The sequence below is a fragment of the Camelus bactrianus genome, chromosome 3 (genome assembly GCF_048773025.1).
Source record: "Camelus bactrianus isolate YW-2024 breed Bactrian camel chromosome 3, ASM4877302v1, whole genome shotgun sequence".
Classification (NCBI taxonomy): Eukaryota; Metazoa; Chordata; class Mammalia; order Artiodactyla; family Camelidae; genus Camelus; species Camelus bactrianus.
Window position 1 is genome coordinate 6,201,684 of NC_133541.1, and position 24,037 is coordinate 6,225,720.

The following is a 24,037-nucleotide window of genomic DNA, read 5'->3' on the forward strand; positions in this document are numbered from 1 at the left end:
AGCGGTGCGGACAGCTCGAAGTCGCGCGTGCGCTCTGCGGCGAAGGGCGGGGCGGTGGGTGGGTGGGGCGGTGCGGCCCCGGAGCGGGCGGGACTCCAGTCGCGTGGGAGGGCGGGGACGTCTGCAGGCCCTCCCGCGCCCCGCCCCCGGGGCCGCGGCGCGCAGCCGGACTGGTCCAACGGGTCGCATCCGCGCATCCGGTTTCCATACCCCGGCTTTCGCAGCGGGCACCGACCTCGTATAACCGCGCCTCCCGCCCCCTCGCCGCCTGTGCCCTATATGTGGCCCGCCGCGGCTGGCAGGACATGGAGCTCGCCTGCCGTCCCCCGCCATGGCTCTGGCCGAACAGTTCCTGCTGGACGCGCTCGCCTACCTGGAGTGCGCCCTGGGCTTCGTGAGCTACGTGCTGCTCAGGGTGGTGGGCTCGCCCTACGGGCGCTACGCGTCGCCGCAGTCCGCCTTTCCGGTGCCGGCGCGGGCCGCCTGGGTCCTGCAGGAGCTGCCCTCGCTGGCGCTGCCGCTCCTCGCGTGCGCCGGCGCGCGGGCCGAGCGCCTTAACCGTTGGCCCAACTGCATCCTCCTGGGTATGTTCCTCATCCACTACGCGCAAAGGTAAGGACCGGCTGCCCCGCGCCTCTCCCTGCCCCACCTGGTTCCCTGCCCTCTGCCTGTGCACCAGGGCCTGGCGCCCTCTCCTTGCGCCCGTGTTCCCTCTCGCAGGATCCCTTCTTACTTCTCTACAGTTTAAACTTTGGTCTCTTTGTTGTGGATGAAGGAGCTGTTTTCGCCCAGCCAGGAGGTCATCTGCAACTTGGAAACCGGTTTCCTACAACTGCCTGTGATTTCCCCTTTACATGGCACTGACTCTATGGGCTTGAATGGATCACATTCAGAATTTCACCTCCACTTTTGGCAAGGGCCCCACAAATGCGGAAGCGGTTTTCCAAGAAATCACCTTAAATACACATAACGTTTTCAAGGTTACTTCCAGATGTTTTGCTTTGGTGAAGAGTGTTAAATGGCAGTGTCGGAACACCTCGGGCCTTGTAGTGAGATGGGGCTCCCTCCAGCTCTCAGGCTTTGACTTTCACACAGCTAAACCAAGTGGCCCAACGAACGTTTAAAATCAACACTTAAAATTTTTCATTCAGATTTCCAAAGGCTGCCCAGTTAAAAGGAGTGTTATCTGCCTGTGAGGGAGCTGTGCCGCTCTCTCTGGGCAGGTTACGTGACCTCTCTGATTTGTGGTCCCACGTTACTACACCCAATTCATAGAGGAGTAGAAGTCGGTGATTGTCTCTAAACCGCTCTTGAGTTTCTGGTGCAGCATGTGTCCTCGTCTGCTTTTATTGAAATGGGCAGAGCCCACGTTCCACAAAGGCTCACTGAGCCCGTGCTCCTGACACTCCCGGGTTTGTCCAATAAGCAAAGTTGTTGCCAGGCTGCTAGATGTTTTGTAATGTGATTGAGTGTCAGGAGAATTCTTGTATCTGTATACATTTCTCCAGAAACATGCCAGAACCTGTGCCTCTCTGTTTCTGTAAAGGCTGAGCGCAAGCTCTGGAGACAGACTGCTTGGTATTACCCAAGCCCATCCCTGGTGAGGTGCCGTGGGATGAGTCACTGAGCTGCCTGCAACAGGCCTCCCCATCAGTTAACAGACATAGCAAAGGCACCAGCCTGCGGGATCGGCATGTGTGTTAAATAAAGACAATTCCATGAAATGCCTGTGTGGTTCTGACACAGCTGAGGGCTCAGTGATGACAAATGACACCACTTTCAATTTGCCATGCAAACGGGCACATCCAGGTACATGCTCTGCGTGACATTCATGCTCACTGCTGCTGGCTTCGAGTGCCAATAAGAAACTTCTGAGGACAAGGCAGTGGGAAGACGTAAAGGGAGCACTTTGCAGAGTTTTGTCTAAAAGCTGGGAGTTGAAGCTTTTTACCCTGAGATGTATGTGTCGCTGCGTCTCGGATCTCTAGGGGGAGACCGGATGCTGCCTCCCAGAGGGCTGAGTCACTTCTAGAGACAGAACGTGAATAGATCGTTTCATACAGAGGAGGCCACTGAGCCACAGAATTCACTTAAGGTTGCTGGACAAGAGGGTGCTCGGACTAAGTCCCCCAGTTTCTAGACCAGTGGCTTTAAAATTTCTGCTCCCAAGGATTTGTGGGTCAGGTGTAGTTTTTTTTAACTGCTGGGCTCTTTCTTTTTCGAGTCATACATATTACGGTACACGTGGCCCGTGTGGTTTGGGGACATTCCAGTTTTCCAGATAGAAACGATAAACATCTTCCATTCTACCCAAGCAACTAATTTATTAAACGGTCATTTGACGTAAGTCAGTGAGCACTTGGAAGAGAGCAGAAGTGCAGAGAGCATTCAGCACCTGTTCGAATCCAGCCAGCTGACCCAGGAGACGTTTATGCAGCCCCCTCCTTGTCCGGGCTCCGCGGACCATTCAAGGCAGGGTGAGAAATGAGGTGTGAGTGCAAGCCCGAGGCAGGCTGGTGGCAGGAGAAACGCCAACCAGAGGACGCACTCAGGAGACACGGACAAGGCTGAGGGGTAGCAGCTACGGGGCTGGGCAAAGCTGGGGAGGACACAGGAGGGGACAGGGCCCTGCCTTCGGGGAGTTTTAGCCTCTTGAGGGAGTGATAAGGACCGAGGCCACTTGGAGGGGCTTCCCAGGGTCTGCGGGAAGGGAGTATTTGCTTGTGTCTTTTTATGTCTTCATTTGGGTCGCATTTCCTAAGGACTGATTCACCTACCTGGTGCTAGACTCGTTATCAGAGCTACAGAGAGACAAGGTATTCCCTTAAAGAATCAAGACATACAAAGCAGGCTCTGGAGAATCAACAGGATCTTTTGGGCAGAAGAGCCAGGGATGGGCAGGAAAGCCAGCCGAGGAGGGGAAGAAGGGACAGCTGCGGGACAGACACCAGGGCCCTGACCAGCCCCCCCAAGGATGGTGAAGGACATTTGTAGGAATGTCTTTTAATCCATGGCCAACAGCATGGTTGTCCCATGAGCTGCCCCTGCAGTTACAGCGTCCCCTGTGTCCCTTCTGCACAAAGGGCCCCTCCTGTCCATCTCAGGGCTTCCCGAGGCCTGGCGGCATCTTCTCACAGCGCCCTGGGACTTGTGTGCATAGAGCGGTGTCTGACGGCTTACCTCCTCACCTGAGGCAGGTGCATGCTAGAAATCACAGATTCCTGCTGTCACCACCACCAGCTCAGGGCTGCTCTGCGTTTGTCAGAGGCCCCGGGCGTGGCTCCCTCCATGGCTGTTCACCTCATGTTCTGCTGCTCTCTGCCCTGCCTAGCAGAGTTCTCTACTACCTGAACTCAGGGTCCCCGTGTCACAGGTTTTCCCTTCCCATTCAGCAGTGAGTGAGTGTGTCATTGATTATTTCTTCATCTGCTTCCCCATTTAACATTAGTTACAAACCCAAGTCCCACTTAAGCACGGAGTCATTTACCACTGGGCGGCCCCAGTGACCTCCTTTATCTTGAGGCCATGGAGGAAGGATGCCAGATGCACCTCCGCCTCACCAGAGTGCAGACTTTCCATCACCCGTCCCAGAGTCTGTGCTCAGCCAAAGCTGTGGCCTCGTGGCACGGTGATTCTGCCATCCCTGATGGCACTGCCTCAGAGAGCCTCCCCCACTTCAGATCCATCGTGTCTCCTGCAGGGGTCTCTTAATGGTCCTTGGGGAGAGCTTGGCCCAGCGTCTCTCTCATTTATTTTTAAAAATTTCATCTCATTTTTTCTCCCCTTATTGGAGGCACTGGGGATTGAACCCAGGACCTCGTGCACTCCAAACACGTGCTCTACTACCGAGCTATACCTCCCCACCCCAGCCTCTCTTTTGAATGTGCCATTTGGTGTGTGTAACATTAAGACACAGCAGAGAACTGGAGAGGCTGAAGGATACTCCAGAACCTTGGCCCTGGGCTCGTGGATTCAAGTGATTTAAGAAAAGGAAAACTTTTACACAAAGTAAAGCATGGTAAGTGAAATATTCATGTGTTGGTGAACTTGTCTTGAAAGGGCAGAGTGCTTATTTAAGTGTGCGGCTTTATTGCAATATAATCATCATAGTCAAAAAGTCTCTTTTTAAAAATTTTTGTACGGTTTTTAGTGAAAGAGACTTTTACAGAAGGACAGACAAGCAAAAGGAACTGATCCAAACCTAAGAAGTGCTGTAGATTTCAATAATGTCAAATAGCTGAGAAAAAAAAGTAATAAAGTCAGTTATTAAAAATTAACCACTCTCAATTTTAAACATTTAAAAATAGTACATCTGCCATTGCCTGAATGACGGCCAAATCACCAGGTTAGCTATTTCGTGTCCCCAGCGTGGGTGTGTGACCTCACAGGCCATCTTGGGAGAGGATGCCCAGTTGCTTTGATGTGGGGAGTCAGAGCTTTTACTGGATGATTGCATTATTTCTCATTGCAAGGAAGCTGGAATGTTATTACTGTTGGGAAAATCTTTTAAGAGATAACTCTTGTTTACTGTGTGGCTTACGTGGCCATGGAGCTTGTGTCTGGGATTCCAGAAATTGAAACGTTACTTTCAGTGATGAAGGAGGAGTCCTCCAGTGGCTGCCTGCCTGAGCTGATCACATCTGGCAGATGGGCACGGTGGCTCTTTGCCAGTGACTTGGGTTTCCTGTAGGCATTAAGCCTGCTGGCTCGAATGGTCCGAGAAACCACATGGGAATGACACGGGAGGGTGAGAAGCCTGGAGCTCTGGGTGCCACTCTGCAGGCAGAGAGGAGGACATGTGGCTAGCTCTGGGGACTTTTGTTCTTCTTGGTTATCCGATTTCCTTCATGGTGCTTACAGGACACTTTCTTTTTTTCTTAAAATTCAGAAAGTGCCCCACAGATACTCTGTGGTTTGCTCATTTGTTCATTTTGCCTGATTCTCTCTGAGCCTTTCCAATAAGCAACTGCAGGTCTTCGGCCCAAGAAAGCAAATCAAATCAAGCAGACCTCACTCATCGGGTCTGTTCTGAATGTATTAGGTGTCAAGGCTTAAAATACATGTCAGCATATTGGGTGAGGGCAAGGCAGTGTGTGAGAAGGGCTTCTGAATGTGTGTGCCTGTCATGACCAAGCCTGGGCCCGAGCCTGGGTCGTGATGGCAAGGTGTCCATCCAGCAGGTGTGCCCTGGATCCTTCACCCTGATAAACTGCCAGGGTCCACCGCCATCCTTGAGCTGCTCTTGACCCCCCAGAGTCCATGTGAGAGCTCGGATGAAAGCCATGCCCAGAAGCCCCCCTGCCTGACCCCATGCTGGTTCCTAATTGGCCCAAGTCAAAGGAAAATATTTCCGACCACAGCTGCATGGATTTCCAAGAAACAGACGTAAAGCTAAAGGGAATAACCCAAAGGGAGAAAGATAATCCAAAAGATGCCAAGCAAGAACAGAGCACTGCCCTCTGGAAGCCATGTTGCTTCTGGACGTCCGGCTGCAGAGGACCTCAGCCAGCAGGTCCTCGGAGTTAGGGTGCCTGGTCCCCGAGGGCATGCTCAGCCTCTGGGGAAGGAGAGGACGGGAAGGAAGATCTTAGCTCCCTCCTTAAGAGGTGGCCTTGACCGAGACAGCTTGTTCTCCTCCTGACCTCAGTGGTCTTATGTCCAGGCCTGTAGACATTGGGGCCACAGCTGTCCCTTCCAAGGGCAGAGATCAGAAAACAACAGAATGGACCATGTCAGCCTTTCGAAGGCCCTGTTTCCAGCCCTTGCCCTTTCCCTGACATTCACTTAAGACCAAAGAGAGCCCGATCTTCCCTCCACGACGTCTGGGAACATTTTCCCCAGACTCTCCCGGGGCGCGTGCAGGAACTGGAGCAGAAGTCAGTACGACTGTCCTTCCCATTTGGTAACTGAGGACACAGGTACACACAGTCCCCGCCACCCACACCACCCACTGGGAGCCCCAGACGGCAGCGGCTGCCCACAGTCCAAGTGCCCAGGCCTCTGAGAAAGTCAAAGTGATGTTTCCAGAATAGAATTCCTACTTTAACCTAGACCAAGGGCTGCAAACTTTTTGGAAAGGGCCCGGTGGTGCCCATGTTAAGTTTTGGAGCCAAAGGACAGAATAAGTTACATTGTGTAAGTATTTACAACAAAAGAGAAAGCAATTTTTCACAGAAATTGTATTGACAAAATTCAAAGTATGGTACCTTATTGTAGTTCTTATAATACAGGTATAATAGGAATGTAATTTTTTTTTTTAGGGTACCTTCTCATCAAAAGCTGTTGTGTCTACCTCTTAGTGTTGATCTGCAAGGAAGTTTTATCTTTAAAAATCTCTTCACACGTGCAGGGACTGCCAAATATAGATCCCAGTCCACAAGTTTATGGTTTTAATTTCACATAATCCTGCCTTGAAAGGCTTTTATGGAATTCTGTTGCGTTCTGCCTTTGGCATTTGCCTTTCAGAATGTCATGACGTCGTAGATTAATGTCTCTCAATTGAAAACTAGATGGCAGCTCCTCAATTACACAATTAAGTGGCTTTTGAAATATTGAAACCAAGGTTTAAAAAAACACTGGTGGAACTGTAGCCTGAGCTTAGAAATTTGTCTACAGCAAACTAACGTGAGAATGGAGATCTTGCTGCTTTTAATTTTAGTAGCATAGAAAGTATATCAATAGCATTTGACATAACTTGTGATTCAAACAGTGTCAGTTGTCGAAATGACTATCACAGTATAAATTTTGCATGTAAGTGATTTTTGTCTTACAATTTTAGGTGGATTCACTAAGAAACATTATCAAGTCTGCAACAAAAGCTGATTTCCAATGCCCTTTAAAACTCAATAACAGTGGTTGAGGACAGTTTTTCTCAGTGAGAAAATTTGGCTTGAGCTCAAAATAGTGGTCAAGTCCACAGAGGGAATGTCAAATTCACTGTTCGCACTGTTGGTTCAGACACGCACAATATAATTTTTTTTTTTTTGCAAAGTACCTGCTGGTATAGGAAATAGCTTTAAACACCTTACATTTTCACAAGCTTTGTAAATTTGTAATTTGTCTGTGTCTGTTGCACACATTTTTTACCACCACAAGTTATAACAGCTTAGCAGATGCCACTGTAGATTGTACTGAAGTAGTGTTTCCTCAGCTTCTCTGGAAACAGCCTCACCTTTGGTTGTTCCACGCAGACTGTTTAGAAAGCCTGATTCCTCGGTCACTTCAGCCTTAATATTTGATTCCTAGGTTAGACACCTGAGCAGCAGCAGCAAACCTGGGGACACCAAAAGCCAGGGCTGCCCGCCTCCTCCACCTTCTGCCTGGCTTTTTAACTGACTATCAGCATCATTCCTGTCGCCCTGACTCCTCCAGCAAGTGTTTTCGATGAAAGGCTAACCGTGTTAAACAAGTTTATGTTTCCTGGACGTTTCTTTAGCTGCCGCAATTAATTAACTCACCGCAGGTGTATGGTTTCCCTTGCTTGGCTGACAAAATGAGCTGCTTCGTAGCTTCCTGTGGTTGTAGCCTTGTTTTCATTTCTTTTGCAAAGAAATTCAGTAATGGGGTTGTGTTTCAGATTCTCTAATTTTTTGTTTCCTATGAGCTGAGGACGCCACGACGACGGCTCAGTCTGCTAGCGCGGATCTCAGTTAACAGTCTTCTTCTGGTGCAGCTGGTGTCACGCGTCCCAAAGGATGCTTTGTCATCTGATGCAGTGGCAAAATAGCCCGCACTCCGCCATACCTTCAGAGCATGGAGCATGCCCTCTACCTGTTCTGACGTGATGGGTGTGCGCTGAGCACCTGTGGCCCAGTGATACGCAGGGCACTCAGACCACTGCATCACGGTGATGGGCAGTGCCCCGAGCAGCAGTGCAAAGAGATGCAATTGCCAGCCCGCGGGCTCTGTCAGACAGCGTGTAAACAGGGGACCGTGCCCATGTTTCAGTACCGCTTTATTGATGGATGCTGAAACTTGAATTTCATGTAATTTTCATGTGTCTTGAAATATTCTTTTGATTCCCCCCGCCTCTCCATTTAAAAATATAAAAACCTTTCTTAGCTATCACAGGCTATACCGAAACAGGTGGTAGCCTGGATTTGGCCCCAGGACTGTGTTTGCTGACACCTAATCCAGATGTATGTTGATATCGCGGGCATAACATTAGTGACGGCTGAGGAGCATCCGAGAAAGCCAGACAAGAGGGAGGTTTGGGTTTCACCTTTACGAGGTGCCAGCCAGTGTTTACCAGCTCACAATTCAGCCCTGAGCTTGAAACCAGGTTGGGAGAAAGCCATCAAGTGTCTGCCGCAGCTGCAGGAGGTTTCCTCAGAGTTGCTGCTTCCACACTTCATGCATCTGTAACTTAGGAATTTGTGACATCTAGCGTTGAAGCTTTCCTTCAATCTTTTTAGTAAGAGCTATTTTTCATATTTCAAGCTTCTGATTTTTCCTCCCCTGACCCTTCCTGTGAGCCTGCGTTGAAGTCAGCATGGGTTCCCTTCAGGTCATCAGTCCCAGTCTCTTAGGAACTGAGCATTCTGCATTTTAACAGGCATCTTTCTAAACCACGCCCAGCGCCTGCATCCTCGACAAGTCATTTCCTGAGCTTTTTTCCCTGTATTTCTTCAAACTTGGAATTCTAACACTTTCTCAGTTCGGTCCTGCAATTTGCCACCCAGAAAAGTCCTTGAGACCATAACTCCCTGAAAGTTTTCTCTCAGCTTTCTCCCCACACTGTCCCCTTTCTACTTTCCCATGGCTAGAGAATCCGTAAGCTGCTCACTGTTGGTGCGTCTCCAGTCTGCCTTCAGGGGCAGGGTGAGAACCGTCTTGTCTTCTGCCATTGACTGTTTCTTCCGAGTCTAACACAAGGCCCTCTGCCCTGGCTGAGAAACAGGGAGGGGCAGAAAGTCACCATGACAGCAGTGCCTGATCACAGCGCTTCCAATCTCTGCCTGTTTCTAAGGGAGCCTGTGCTGGTCCAAGACTCGCCCTTGTACCCCAATCAAGACCAAAGCCTGGTCTCGCTCGCGGTTTGAGCATGTGCAGTTAGCCTGCACCCCAGAGGCCAGCCCGCTGCACCCACTGTCTGCTCAGGAGTGAATCATGTTTCCACGATGAAGAGAGAAATGGCTGAGAGTCCCTGTTCTTTCTGAGGTGCTGGTCAACACTGTAGCTTCCACGCAAATTACCACCTCACTGATGACGTCACAGCCAAATGGATGCTTAACATCCAACTCATGCTTTGCCCTAAGCTTGTGTATCTCCTTTGGGGGAACGGGGCTGAACAAGCTGAGAACCTTGGGGACTGCTTTTCAGTCACATGCGTGTTCTCCCAAGATGCTGAGTGAGACTGCTGCGGGGAGAGTGCCTTGAGGACGCACAGCCAACGCTATCGTGCTGTTACTATTACTGCTAACGATCAATTATGTTTTTGCCCTAGAGTAGCTGGCCGAAATGGAAGCAAGTAATAACTTTTTACATGTTTTCCCTGTTTTAAGCTGTAATTCTCATAAATAAAGTTCACTCATTAGAAGTCTACGGTTTGACCGTTTTGATGATTGGATGCAGTTGTGGAGTCACTGCCTCAAGTGAGATACCGAACAGTTGTGTCCCCGTAAACATCCCTCGTGCCTCTTTGCCGTCAGCCCCTTCTGGCTCTAGTCTTGCCTCTCCTAGAATATCCTACGTCTAAATTCAGCTTCTTTCATTGATAGGATTCAAGTTGTCAGTTTGTTCTTCGGTCAGTTTTGGTCGCCTGTGTCTTTTAAGGATTTTGTCTGTTTCATTCAGGTTGTTGAGTTTATTGGCATGAAGTTGACACTAGTTTCTTATCCCCTTAAGGGCTGTAGGATATGTAGTGATGCCCGCTCTTTACGTGTATTACACGTTGAAAGAGAAAATTCAAACACAGAATAAAATTTTGTACCCTGTTTTCTCCATACATTTCTAGTTTCTTGTCCTTATATTTTCTCTCTTTAAACTTTTAGTAACGTGCATCTAAACTAGTGTCATATAACAGAAAAACATGATCTTCTAATTACCCAGATTTACACTTAAACTCAGCCACTGACCAGCCCTGTGACCTTGAGCAGATTCCTTAGCTACTCTGTCTTAATCTTGTCCTGGGTCAAGTGTGTGTAGCAGTGTCTCCTGCCCAGGTAGCTGGGGGGCCTTGCTGGTGACGGGCGCCCGGTGAGTGAGAGCCACTGCGTTGGCGATGGGCAGTGTGATGGTGTCCCCCAAATCGCACTGCTCAGACTAGACCTTGTTACTGGTTTTAGGATGGTGGAAGCTTTGAGAGCTTCTTAAAGCCTTCAGCTTACTCCAATTCACATTCTGTATAGTTAGAATCCTGAGTTTGTGCACTATGGTGTACGTTACTGAAACACGGTTGATTCTTTAACTAGAAATCCTGCTTTTAACAGATGTGGTAAATCTGTGCAAGAAGTACTAAGAAAGACTTTTATACAGAAAGCGAGATTAAAAACACAAGGTGCTTAGAATTGCAGGAATTAGATTCTTTACCATTGTTGCTTTGAAAACAAAAATGTTTCTTGTTTCCTGAGGACCTTGATTTTCTCGCTTCTGATCCGAGGAGGGAAGCCCACGCCGCTCTACTCGTTTGTCCTGGCCTTCGTGTTCTGCACCTACAACGGCTACCTGCAGAGCCGCTACCTGAGCCAGTACGCCGTGTACTCAGACGACTGGGTCACCGACCCCCGATTCCTAACAGGTGAAGGTCCTTAGTGATGCCTGCCACCATTCTAATGATAACTTCAATTTTCATGTTCCAATCATTTCTAGTTAGGAAACACACATTTCCGGAGAGAACACAGGGTCTAAAGGTTGATGACTGACCTGGCCGGGGAGGCGGGAGGGAACAGCAGCGCTGGCTTGGGCGGCAGGGAGTCAGGCTGTCCCGGGGCCGCATCAGCAGCCCGAGCTGATACAGGTGCTGGCACCCTCGCCCACTCAAGGGCTGGAAGTGCAAATACCTGTTCTTCAGGTGCACCTAAAAATAGCAGCAGGCCCCAGCAGGGTGGGCAGTGGACTAAAACAGAGGAGGCTCGGGCACTAATCGGCCGTGTAATCTAAGATAGGCATTAAACCTCCTGCAGTTTCTTCTGGAAAATGACAGGGCGTCAGGTTAGGTCATCTTCCCACAAGGCAATCAGGCTGTTACGGTTAGACTAACTCGAGTGCGCTGTTAGGTTTGTGAAGTTCTCAAAGTGTTTTTATTTTTATCCATTAGTGTAAATTAATATACATTTTTCAAGTTCTCATTAGAACAAAGTTCTAACCTGAACAAAAATGATCATAAAACATTAGCCATCAAAAATATTTGCAAAATACCTCCTAAATTAACATGGTAAATCAACTGCACTTCAGTAAAAAACAAAAGTTAAAAAAAATTTTGCAAGAATGTTGCTAAATACATAATTTGGGGCATCTTATTTTTAAGGAAAGATCTCCTATAATGTTTACCCTCAGAGCGTCTGGAAATTCTAGCACATTCAGAGAGCACTTGCTCCCGTGGGAGCGTACTAAGAGTCTGAAATTGGACCATCAGATTTTCAAACTGCCCCACTTCCTTTACCTTAAGCTCCATAAAGTGACCTTCCATTTCATTTGGCTTTTTCCCCATGTGTATCAATTTGTAGAAGTAGATAAGAGAAAACTAACATTTTGAGAAGTACTTTGTTGTTGACGAAGCCCTTTCACATTTCTCAGTCATACATTTTCTGTGAATTGAAGCTGTGTTCCCAGGGCAGTGTCCTCGTCATACCTGAGAATTGTCACAACAAGGGGTCTGCCTCCTTATCCATTCAAAGGAAGGATGGATGCAAACATTTTCAGGATCCTTCTCCAGCTTCACAAATCTCTGCCTCTGTGAAACACGAGACCAAATTGTTTTGCTTGGACACTGCCCCAAACATCATCTTGATTTACCAGCTCTTTGACTATCTGATTTTCTTCTGCCCCCGCTATCAGGAGGAGGAGAGGGAACAGGCTCGGCCACCTGCCGGGAGCTGCACACATACCTTCTGCCTCCCAAGGTCCAGGAAAGGGCAGAACTTAGATTCTGTTCCCACGAGGAAGGAAAGGTCAGAATGTTAAGCAGCTGGCCCAAGATCTAAATCGAGTAATAGCAGAGTGATGGTTTACACCAGCTCATCACATGGACCTACAGAAGCAGGCAGTGGGGGACAGAGAAAGGGGGTTGATTTTCAACTAAAAGATAAAGATTTTAAGTGTTTACTTGAGATTCTCATGGGAATCATTTCTGTGTTTGGATACTTTTTGATGAACGTCAACAAAACCAAAGAGTTCTTTTGGTCTGTGAGTTTAACTGTCATTCAGCTAGACCATGTTACCTGTAGGTGCCTCTGTGAAGCTGGTGTAAAATTTAAGGCATCAGTAAATTGTACACAGACTTCCTGCCTCTCTCCCATTGAACAGAAGAAACCGAAAATGAAGAAAAAAGAAAATGCCAATTGAAAAAACAAATGAGGTTACTTTGTTGGGTATTATCTTTATCTCATAAAGTTTATAGCTTTTGTAATTACATGAATAATTCTTGAAATCACATAAATAATTCATTATATTTACAGTAGTTACCACTAAAAGCTAAGCAAATAGGCATCAAATCCTAACAAGAAGTCTTCCAGAGCAGTAACAGCAGTTAATCTAAAAGAATTTGTACAGAGATGTTAAGATCCCTAACTGTTGAATTAAACGTTTAGCTCAGATGAGCACAAATATTAATGTCCTTACTAATCTGTGCAACAAAGGAAGCTTGCCTCCTAGAAGAGAAATAAAATAAGCATGAAATGTTGAGAATGCGATTTTTTCTGGAACCTCACGCTGGGGGCCAGGTCACCTGGGAGTGGCGTACTGAGACTCAAAGGAGGGAGCGGGTCAGCTATCAATTGATGGGTCCAGCAAGGGGGTCATAAAACATATCACAAAACAAAACTGGGTACGAACTGTTTAGAGAGTGAGCTGCCGAGGAAAGTCAGAAGTAAGGAACCCCGAAACCCTCACTGTAACCTGAACGGGATTTACACGTCCCTGTTCTGACCATGGAAAACCGTTTGATGCCACTGGCATAACTGACGAATAATCCATAATGTTACTCCAAGTGTACGTTTCTGTGATACAGAATCGAATGCCGCCATTACGCGCCATCTGCCTTTCACATTTTTTAAATATCTCAGGACAATCAAATTAACACTGTTTTGACATTTTGCCTTTTCTTGTTGGAATTCATTGATATGGTCCTACGAAGTCTCCTCAAGGTGATGAAAAACCTCTGAAGACTTTTATGAATGGAAGAGAAGATGTTCAGATGCTATGGGATGTCTAGTAAGAGCCGGACAGCCGGCAGTGGAAGATTTTCTTGGGAGCTGAAATGGACAGACCCAGGAATACCAATGGACGAGTGAGCAGGAAATCGCGGTGGGGGATGCCATGGATACGCATTAAACTGTTCAGATGAGATGATTGAAGAAGAAGAGAAGAGAACCAGGGATTAGCTCCTTGGAACCACCCCCCAAGGGGCCTGAAGGCAGCTATGTGCTGGGACTTCACCTCCTTGTCTGCCCAACGGAGAGGCGGCAGGCTTCAGACGCGGTTTTAGGGAAGACAGATAAATCCCATGGGCTGACTCACTGGTGATAGTAATGCCTTGTCCTAGAAGAGAGCCTTGGGCCAAAGTCACAAGTCATATTTCTAATCATACTAATCATCCTGAAAACACAGACTGTGGCCACCTGGTCAAAGCATTTTGAATATATTAGATCATGTGTTAGTATTATTAGGAGAGCAAAGCGCTATCTAGCATGCCTGGAGCAGCGTTATAAATCATCTTTCTGAGCAAAGGACAGTATTTGTCACAATGATTTTTCCTGCCAGTTACGGCTAATGTGTTACACCACTGACGGTAGTATGAAGGATTCCAGTCCTACTGTTCAGTTTGTGAACCTGGTGGTTTATTTAGCCATAACACTCTTGAGTAATGTATTTTCTTTAGGTTTCGTCTTGTGGTTGGCTGGCCTTCTGATAAACATCCACTCAGATCATGTCCTAAGGAACCTCAGGAAACCAGGGGAGACTGGATATAAAATACCAAGGGGTATGTACGGAAAATGAGGAATTTATCCTCAAACTGCACTGAATGCCTTGCTGTTTCAGTTTTGCCAGCTCTCATAGCTGAAGTATTTATTTATTGCACATTTTCAGTGAGAATCACTATTATTAGTAGCAATGACCAGGATTATTGTTTTATTAAAATGATAAGCAATTCTGACTAACTGAATGGTTATTAAGCAAAAAGGAAACTCTAGTTATATCTGTATTTGGAAAGAAAGTATGAGTAGGAATTTACAGTTTACAAGGGGTGTCCAGTGCTTCATTTGTGGCAGGATACTTTGACCCTCCCCCTGAAAACAGTTAAAAATATGGGGTGAAATTTTTAAATGCATCAGAATGGTGTCAGGAAAGGGAGTTATCATTAGAGGGCAAAGTCTTAAGTGAGTGTGAGAGCCCGGCGTGCCCTCGGGAGAGCCTGGAGCCACTCTCGGACCCTCACACTGGTTTGTAGCCCAAATCTGTGCTGCTCGCCTGGTCTGAAACACGTCCGGACATGAATTATGCTCCACGTGGTCCTGGGGGTGGTGCGCTCCCACCTGCGGCCAGTGACAGCCCAGGTCCCCAGGGAACCTGCCCTCAACGCAGGCCGAGAGCCCAGCGGGCCACACACCACAGAGTAAGGGCCACAGTCCAAAGTTGGGGACCCACGAGGAAACGGCACCGTGAACGAGAGCGAGTGCAGATCTTAGCGTTCATAGAAACAGGTTATACGGTGAATACTCCGATGGTTAAAAAAGCTAAGAGGAATTGAACTTATGAGTAAAGGAGTAACGTGCGAAAAAGAGAACTAAGTGGATGTAAGCTGGAAAACAATGGGGCGTCTAAAAATTTAAAAAAAATTCAGTGGGTAAAATTAAAACTGGAGGGGAAGTGGGAGGGTGCAGGAGCGCTGAGTTTGGAATCCTTCCGCTTAACCTCCTGGAGACCACGCAGGAATAACAGCTACAGATGACCAGAACCCTGTCAACCTCACGTGACTTCAGTCGTGGTTACCCTCGGAGTGTGTGGCTCTGCTCTCCAGCCCGACCACTGCCCGCGCCCCGACCTCCCTCCTGCCCAGCCCGACTTCCCCTCCCGGCCTGCCCTCCTCTGGCCTTGAGTCCTCTGCACCCTCCCTGGGGTGTAATGGCCCAGATGTGGGGGAGGGGTCTCGCCCACGGTGCACCCCACGTGCTTAGAGCAGGGTCTGCCCCATAATGTAGATTTGATGAATCTGAAGCCTTGATGAGTGAATGAATGAGTGAGTCTGTCCTTGGAAATTAGTATTGTCTTCAGTTTTTGCCTAGGGGCCCATGTAGGTCCATTTTACCAAACTAGTTCATTGACTTGTTCCATGTTCCCTGTCCTCACTTAGGTTTTGTCAGCTGGGCCCATTAACTAGTGAAGTGATACATTAGAATGTGTTAAAGCCATGGCAGCTGGTAGTCAGATGAGCAGGTAGGTGTTGACACAGGCACATCGCCGTGATATGAAATAGTGAAACTGGTCACGTTGGGTGTGTTTCATTGATGGAAATTCTGTGAAGGTTGTATTTTCCCATAGTCAACTTTCATGTTCTCCGAGTATTACCGGTGTCTCTGAAGTCAGGGTTTTGTTCGGCATCGTTCTGTGGTAAACGCCCTGCTGTCTCTGTTTTCTCCTAGGCGGCTTGTTTGAGTACATCTCTGCAGCCAACTACTTCGGGGAGGTGGTGGAGTGGTGCGGCTACGCGCTGGCGTCCTGGTCCATCCAGGGCTGGGCGTTCGCCCTCTTCACGTTCTGCACCCTGGTCACCAGGGCTCAGCAGCATCACCAGTACGTTTTAAAACACTTCTAGCATTTTCCATCTGTCCTCTGACATCAGTATACCAATTTTCAGGTTAGAGTTTGGACGCGTTATTGCCTTATCCCAGTTTATACCAAGTTTTAGCTAAATGAGTCCAAAACCAATCGCTGGGCCACAGGCAGAGGCAGAGAGGACCTTGAGGTCCTCAGTTTTCTCCTCTGCTGGACGGCTTCCCCAAATCTCAGGCTGTTTTTCTGTGAATCATTTTTCTCAGAACCAGAAAGATTCATACACAAAACAAGCTTGACTGATATAATACTAAGCTATTACCGCTGTAGACTAAAAATATCTAACAAAGTCCTAGAAAATGAATAAAACCAAACTAGATTCATGTAAGGGCAGTGATGACAACAGCCAGCTGTCTCCTCCCTCCCCCTCCTGCCCACTCCGCCTCCTCTCCTCCCCCTCCCTCCACCTCTTCCTCCCCCTCCCCCTCCCCTTCCTCCCCTCCCCCTCCCCTTCCTCCCCTCCCCCTCCCTCTCCCCTTCCTCCCCTCCCCCCTCCCCTTCCTCCCCTCCCCCCTCCCCCCAGCACCTGCCCACACAGCCCAGTACAGGGGGCCCAAGGTCAACTTCTCAGGCTCCTGTCGCCTCTAGGAGAAGATGCTATTCCTGTACCTTTGTTATCTTCGATATTAAAAAGCGAATATTGGTTAGTTTCTAATAATAAAAACAAGTGAGAGAATCCTGATGGTTTAAGAGACTGGAACAGAGGCAGACTGAAGAAGAGCATGCCAAGCCAGTAGTAGAGATGTTTTCTCGAATGAAAACAGGAAAATCCCTCTCACCATTTGAATGTGAAACATATAGTAATAAAAAATAAATAATTCTGTTTTCCAGACAAAAGCCTTTGTTAAAAACAACCCAAAGGTGCTCTTTGCAGAATGATTCGTGGGTCGAAAGGGCTCTTTTTCATTCATTTGCTATTTAAATTGATGTCAGGTTGAAATCAATTTTAATTAATTCAGTTGACTGGAAGTATGTTCAGAAATGTTGGATTTACAAGCTGAGAACAAAATAAAAACTATCCTTTTTTTTTTTTTTAGAATCTAGTGAACCCAACTGATGAAACTATCAGATAAATTGATTCCAAAAGGAAACAGTCTGTGAGGCTAGTCCTTGAACTATATTTGACTTATTAACAATGTTCTCAAAGCAGTGTTTCATTATAATGAATTTCGTTCTATGAGAACTAGACATGAAGTGTTTAAATTCATCAATGACTAGCATATTGGTAGGTAAAGCTGCAGGTCAGAAGCTTCGGGTCAGTTGTGCCAAGTAGCTAACAGATCCTGTGTTTTGAGGGCAAGGAGTGTCGGGGGGGAAGGTTTCACACCGTTTTCTCCAGCAGCCACGCCTGTGGTTTTGCACACGACTTGGCAGCTGTCTGTGGGCGAGTGGGCTCAGGTGTGGTTGTTCACCCCAGATACTGGAAGCTGGAGGCAAACCTCAAGGACAGTGTTCAAGGGGAGACTCCTGTTGAAATAAAAAATCATTCCATGCTTATCTGTTTGTTAACTTTAATGTCACCTAAAAAAATGAACTCAGTGTGTCTTCAAGACACCATGGTTGATGATGCAGTGATTTGAAAAAAAAAGACCCACCAGAATATGAGCTGTTGCCATATTGTCACAGCCTGTTTCATCAGACTTGAGTACATAGCCGTTGTGAACTCTTGCAAAGTGTTTACTCAGCTGTCGGGACCCATCCCCGCAGAGGAAAACTTCCCTGAGAGAGGCTGGGAACACAAAGCTGTTTGTGAGCCAGAAACACGGCGACTGCTTTGAAGAGTAATTCAAAGAATTACCTCAGATTTAGCATAATCTGAACATGGGGAAGTGGGCATCCCTCGGAGAGAAGTTATTTTACATCCAACAGAAAGGCAACAGGACGTTAACTCAGGCTCAACAGTGGTAAAATCAAGACCAAAACTTGGTATCCAGCCCTGGTCAGTGTCCCGTAAGTGACAGCTTTGATACTAGGGTTAGAAAAATGAATGAGAAAGAAAACAGAAAGATGCCGCCTGTCCTTTTAGGAACACGTATGCACACGCACATGTGCATAAATCAGAGAGTGTATTTGCTTGGGGTGGATCTGTGGTCTCGGTGATCAGACAAGCAGGAACTCTGTGCTGCACCACTGCACTGCCCTTCCACCGCCCCGGGGAGGCCGGGTGACTGTCAGCTCCCACTTGTTGACGCTGTCACTTGTCTGCGGCCGGCAGGCCCTCGTCCTCGGGCAGTTTCGGGACAGGAGCTTGCCTCCTGCCTCTGCTCATGCAGCGTCCGCTCCCCTGACCCATCGGGAGGTCTTAGGAGCTGCTCCTGGTCCGAGCCCTGGATCCCGAGCAGGCTGTCTTAGTCAGTGCTGGCTGCTGTAACAAGCACGCCGTAGACTGGGTAGCTCATTCACAACAGACGTTTGTTTATTCCTCGCAGTTCTGGTGGCTGGAAATCCGAGATCAGGGTGCCAACCCGGCCGTTTCTGGGTTGCAGACGGTGCCACCTCCCTGTAACCTCAGAGGGTGGAAAGGGCAGGGAGGTGCGGGGCCGCTCTAATCGGGCACTAACCCCATTCTTGCCTAAGTTCCTCATGACCTGATCACCTCCCAGAGGCCTCACTTCTAATACGGTCCTCACCTCGGGCACGAGGTTTTCAGCGAGGCTCTGGGGGTGCCCTCTGGACGGCAGCGCCGGCCCGCGTGAGTCGGTGCTCGGATTGTGCTCCTACGCGCTTGGCACCAGCACCCTCCACTGTCCCTCTCGCCTCAGGCCCGTCGCTGACCTGGAAGGTCTGCTGTCACTGCGCCAGGGGAGGTGATGCTTCACCCGCAGGTCTGCCGACCACCTTCCAGGGGTTTTTCTCATTACGGGCCTCTTGGGGAATACAGATCAGCACGTGAGAGTTGACACGGCCATCCGATACGCAGCGGTTCTGTATTTGTGGTGACGTTGCACCTGTCGAAAAATCAGGATTTTGCCAACTCGTTTTCAGTTTGTTGTTTTCGTATATATCTGCCATCTTAACAGATCGCTAATTACTTTAAATCATGTTTTTTAGTCTGTTTAGCGCTCTTTTGTGCTGATGGAAGCTCCCTTTTTCTGCCTATTTCCTCATCTTGGCAAATTTTAATTTTTATTCCATCCACTTAGTCACCACCCTCCTCAGCTAGCTGTCCCCTCCACCCCAACGCACGAGTGTGCCTTGGCTCGTATAATTTATATCAAAACTGAGAATAGCTGTTTGTGTAAGTGCAGGGCCAAGTTGTGAACGACCCACGTTGCATTTTCCCGGGTTTGTGTGAGCGTCGCCTGGCAAGTCGCCGGGCGTCCTTGCCACAGGCCCTGGGTCTGGAGCAGCGGTTCTCTCTGGGGACAGGAGAAAACTCTGGGAGTCACCAGGAGGTACTCAGGACACACTGCTCGCGCCCCCCCGCCCCCCTAGACCTGCATGCTGTGGGCCTGCAGACCGCTCCCCAGTGGGCAGAGCAGCTTCTCAGCCACGTGCCTGTGATTTTCCTTGACACTATAGCGGTGAATTACATGGGTTACATCTTCATGAATCACACTTTATAACCAGATATGTTTATTCACAATACAGACAAAAGTCAAACTAAGTTTCTAAGATGCCAGAATTTTTAGTATGACTTTCAGAAAGCTCAGCATCCCTTTACAATGAAAAATACTGTCCCTGTTGTTAGCATCTCTTAAATGTTTCAGTGAGAAAATTAACCTCTTTTAATGTGTTTTTTTTTCTTGTTTCAGGTGGTACCTTGACAAATTTGAAGATTATCCAAAATTCAGAAAAGCTATGATTCCGTTCTTGTTCTGAGTTCCTGGCAGTGGAATTCTCTTCGACTTGAAGCCCCTGGACGGTGCTCCTCCGGGGATGATGTAAATGAATGTACGTCTCCGTGATTTTTCTGCTGCTTCATCCTTGTCAAGATTTGCTCTGGGATTTTGTGTCTGCCGGCAGACCTGTAAGCTACCTAATAACAGGCCAGCTAAATTGATACGCAGGTTGAAGTGTGACGCCGCGCAGGTCAGGAGTCAGGAACTCTGTAATGGCGGCTGGCCTCCTCCGATTTTGAATTTGCCTCTGTGGACCAAAACATTTCTCTACCCCTTATACAACCCCTGCAGCAATCGGTTTAAGGGCAAAGGTGATATTGCCCCTCCCCCCACAGAGGCATGTCCTGTCCTCACATCCCTCTCCTCCCACTAGGTCAGAGGGGCCTGGCGACCCACGCTGTACCCACGCCTCTCGCTGGCCAGGGGAGAAGCTGGGCATAGAGGAGGGAGAGGCCCAGCGGAGGCCGGTGCAAAGGCCTCTGGCACCTGCTCCAGCCTGGCCCACAGGTGACTTCACTAGCAGGACAAGGCACTGACAATGTTAAGGAGCAAGCCGTGTCCCCCAGGAAGGGCCCTTGGCTGGGAGCATGAAGGCGCCGCAGGGCAGCCCTCCCATCTCAGGTCACTGGCCATGAGATGGATGTTCTTCCTCCTCCTAGGTAGAATTAGAATTTTTTTAAGGCATCTTTTTTTTTAAAGTCCCTCCCAATATTGCAAAACCATAACTGGAAACAATTTCTTATTCAAATACACTTGAAACTCCACGGACATCAATGGCAGTAATTAAATGCACTACTCATTGCCAGATGGTTTAAAAGAAACCCCTTGGGCCCTCTGTAAACCTCTAGGGAACACGTGGTGCAGACCCTCCCTGTCCTGGGACATGGCTGCCTCCCTTTGCTGCCGCCTTGCAGAGGTGGAAGCGGAGGGAGCAGTGGGAGTGGAGTCTGTGTTCACTTTGATCGCTGACCATGCTCAGTGGCAGGGTCGTCCTGGGCACCCCATCAGCCCCCTCCCCCGTCTCCTGCTTCACCTTCTGACCAGGGCTTGTCTCCCTCGTATTTCCACATGGAAGCTGTACTCTCGGTGTTTGTGCTTTTTAGGGCCTCTTGGGGTTTTAAAATTACACGGAAAACTTTTCCTGAGGTGGCTAGGCTTCATTTTCACTAGAAAATGGGATGCTTTTACAGGGAAACTTTATGATCAAATAAACTTTTTCTAACTAAATAATTACTTGAAATCATAAAACAATAAATATTTCAGATCTCCAGAAAACTCAGAAATTTGGCCAAGTCTTGACTGGTTTGGGCCCCTGCGCTCTGGAAGGCGTTCCTGGCCGGGAAGATGCTTGTCTGAGAGCCAAAAGCTCATTGTGAACTTTACTTCTGTTTGTGCTTCTTTTTTATTTAAGTGACTGTGGGTGCAAAAGTTGGGTTAACTCAGGCCTTGACGCACTGTTCCTGCTTCACCCTCCGGCTCTGGATAGATGATCCACATAGGAAGAGATCCTGCTCTGTCTAGTCTGGCTGTCTTCTGCTTGCTGAAAACTGTAACTTAGCAAATCATCATCAGTCATTATTAATTACAATAATTAAGGAGTTTAATAAAATTACTTTTTAAAGTTTGGTCGTTTTGTTAGGCTTCTATCTGGACAATTGTTCACGCTCGACATTCAGACGGTAGCGTTATTTTCAGCCCTGAAATCCTCATCCCACATGTTAACATTTCATCGTGCCAAATACTCTTTTCTGTCTCTGGGAAGATCTGTGTACTGTTCTTATAAATCTTGTGCATTTCTGCTAAGGTTATTTTTAGATGCTTGATTTTTTTTTTTATTGTGAGTAAGAATGTTTCCCCAAATACATTTCATAACCAGGATGAGTCAAAGCTCTTGATGTCTGTACGTTTCCACAACCAGCCATGCTGCTGAGATTATGTCATGAGTTCCAGGTTTTGTTGTTATTCTCAGGCTTTCTAGCCTTGCAGTCCCACCATTCTCAAACATCTCAGGTTCTTGTTTTGCAGTATTTGAAGCTGTTGCTTTTGTTAATTGTTCGCTTCTTAAATTAGCAAGAAATCCAAGAGCAGTATTGAACAATAGAGGTGATTATTAGGGTTCTCGAGTAGTTTCAACAGGAATGTCTAATTTGAGATTGCTGTGTTGAGCACTCTTATTTCCTTGCGTGGTTATTGATCTGTGTTCTACTTTAGCCATTGGGATCAATTCTTTGCTTTTTTTTCTTAATCATCTATTTTATTTATTTTGAGATTTTGACTCCATACAGATCAGAAATGAAGATGAGTGTTTGCCAACAGGGTTAGAGGAAATGGCAAGATAAAACTGACATTCTGATCTTGTAGGTTACTTTCTTTACTAGATATTCTCAAAGCTTCTCTTTTTTGTTTGTTTTACTTTTATTATGGTAACTTCCTCTGTATTTCCTAGTTTATTAGTATCTTCCCTGATCTGATTTTCACTGTTCTAATTTGGGGAAAAATTTTGCTGTATTCATAACTACTTAGAAGGAGTACTTTTTCTTCTCAGCAAGAGTGTTTTTAGCTTTTAAGACTGTAATATTGACACATTTCCTTAAGTTTAATCGTGTTCCTGTAATTATGATTCTAAATAGTCTCAGCTGCATTTCTTAGGTTTACTTCGAACTAAATATTTTAGGGAAACTAATTTTTGTTTGGAATGGTGCCTTTTACTGTTACGGAAATGACAGGCCTGCCAAGAAACAAGCACCACTCGAAGGGTTGGAGTACTCAGATTTATTACGCCGGCAGGCTCAGAGGGGCTTCTGCTCTGAAGCTCTGAGCACCTCCGAGATGTGTGCGTGGGGTTTTATAGGGTTAATTACAAGCTTGGGGCTATTAGCCAATAAGGCTCGAACAGCAAAACCAGGGAATCAGTACACTGGAACTTATCTATTAGGAACAGATCACGTTACTGACACTTGCTGAGCTTGGATTTTTGAGTTAGCTTGTTAGCCCAGTAGACTGACATTAAACTTCAGGTTTACGAGTTAGCCCAGCAGAACTTAGATCAGTCAACCGTCACTTACTACACTTAGATTTATGAGTTACCCTGTTAGCCCAGCCTGGCTTCTCCTTCACATTACAACCATTTGGGGGGATTTTATTTAGCTTTTTGTTTTGTCACATGTGTGGGTATGGTAGAGATCATTTTCTGTGAGATTTCTTCTCTGTGGAGTTCAAGTTTTCCTTCGTAGCCTCAAACCTTTTATAACAGTAACAACACCATTTTTAAAGTTTATGCTGTTTGGTCTATAGTTTGTTAATCAGACATTAATTGTATTGTTAAAGTTCTCTGCAACTGTTTCTAACATGTCAGATTTTCCTTTTACTTCTAGTATGTGGGTTCTGCCCAGCAGAGGTCCCACCGAGATGGAGTGAGTGACTCGAGCCTCTGTGGAAAGTCAAGAGAGGGAGAGGGAGTCGGGGACCAACTCCTCGAGCCTCTCAAACACTCTCATGTTTATTGTGTGCAATCAAAGAAAAGATCACAAACAATTGTGTCATGGAATGCAGGAGCTTAAGGAAAAACAGGATCGGGTCGAGATCATAAAATCCACAATGAGTACAAAGGCTTAATTTATCTTCAGGGCAGTCGTGGGGGGAGGGCGACAAGGTACATTCTTCAGATATAAGAAGTTGACTACAAAACAGACCACCAGACCAGCCAGTTCCTTGTCTTGGGGCTTACAGAAAGCACACCCAGTGTTTATAGCATTTATAGCAAGGGAGACACAATGGCTTTGCCATTGGAAGCAGCCCTAGGCTAAAACCGCAACTATGCAAGCAGGGCGTTGTCTCTGCTTTTTATGGCAAGGAGACAGACGTGCAGATGCACAGGTGCCTGCTAGCGAAGCAGGTGCTAAGTACGTTTGTTCCTCCTAAAGGTCCCAAGCAGCGGGGGTCTGTTACAGTGTATCAACCCGGGCATGGGCTCCCACACTAGTAGGTTTTGCTTTATGTTTTGATGCTGTTTCTCACAAGTTTCCACCTTACAGTCTGGACTTGTTATCTATCTAAGATACTCTTCCTCCTGAGTGCCTTTTGCCTTGAATTTGATTCTTTGATAAGAAGATTGACACAGTGCTTTTTTTAGTCAATAAATTCATCTGGCATTTCTTTGCCCGTCTTCTCATTCCAAAGTTTTAAATATTATTCCTTTTAGTTGT

General features: G+C 47.2%; 1 protein-coding gene and 1 non-coding gene across 4 annotated transcripts; one reads left to right on the top strand and one right to left on the bottom strand.

The window, feature by feature from the left end:
- Window positions 1–130: 130 nt before the first annotated feature.
- Window positions 131–21,458, top strand: SRD5A1 (steroid 5 alpha-reductase 1). Of its 3 annotated transcripts, XR_836417.3 has the most exons (6): window positions 131–612; window positions 10,572–10,738; window positions 14,039–14,140; window positions 15,801–15,951; window positions 19,746–19,884; window positions 21,244–21,458. XR_836417.3 is itself a non-coding variant. In XM_045506910.2 (5 exons), exons 1-4 carry the CDS (start codon window positions 332–334, stop codon window positions 15,971–15,973), a joined length of 723 nt encoding a protein of 240 aa, XP_045362866.1. In that variant the 5' UTR covers window positions 131–331; the 3' UTR covers window positions 15,974–16,015; window positions 19,746–21,458. The 3 variants fall into 3 exon arrangements, 2 of the variants coding, with proteins under 2 accessions (XP_045362866.1, XP_010968668.1); XM_045506910.2 differs by having other exon boundaries at window positions 15,801–16,015; window positions 19,746–21,458; XM_010970366.3 differs by having other exon boundaries at window positions 19,746–21,458.
- Window positions 3,789–3,860, bottom strand: TRNAS-GGA (transfer RNA serine (anticodon GGA)). Its single transcript has one exon. It is a non-coding gene; the product is annotated as a tRNA-Ser (tRNA).
- Window positions 21,459–24,037: the final 2,579 nt, after the last annotated feature.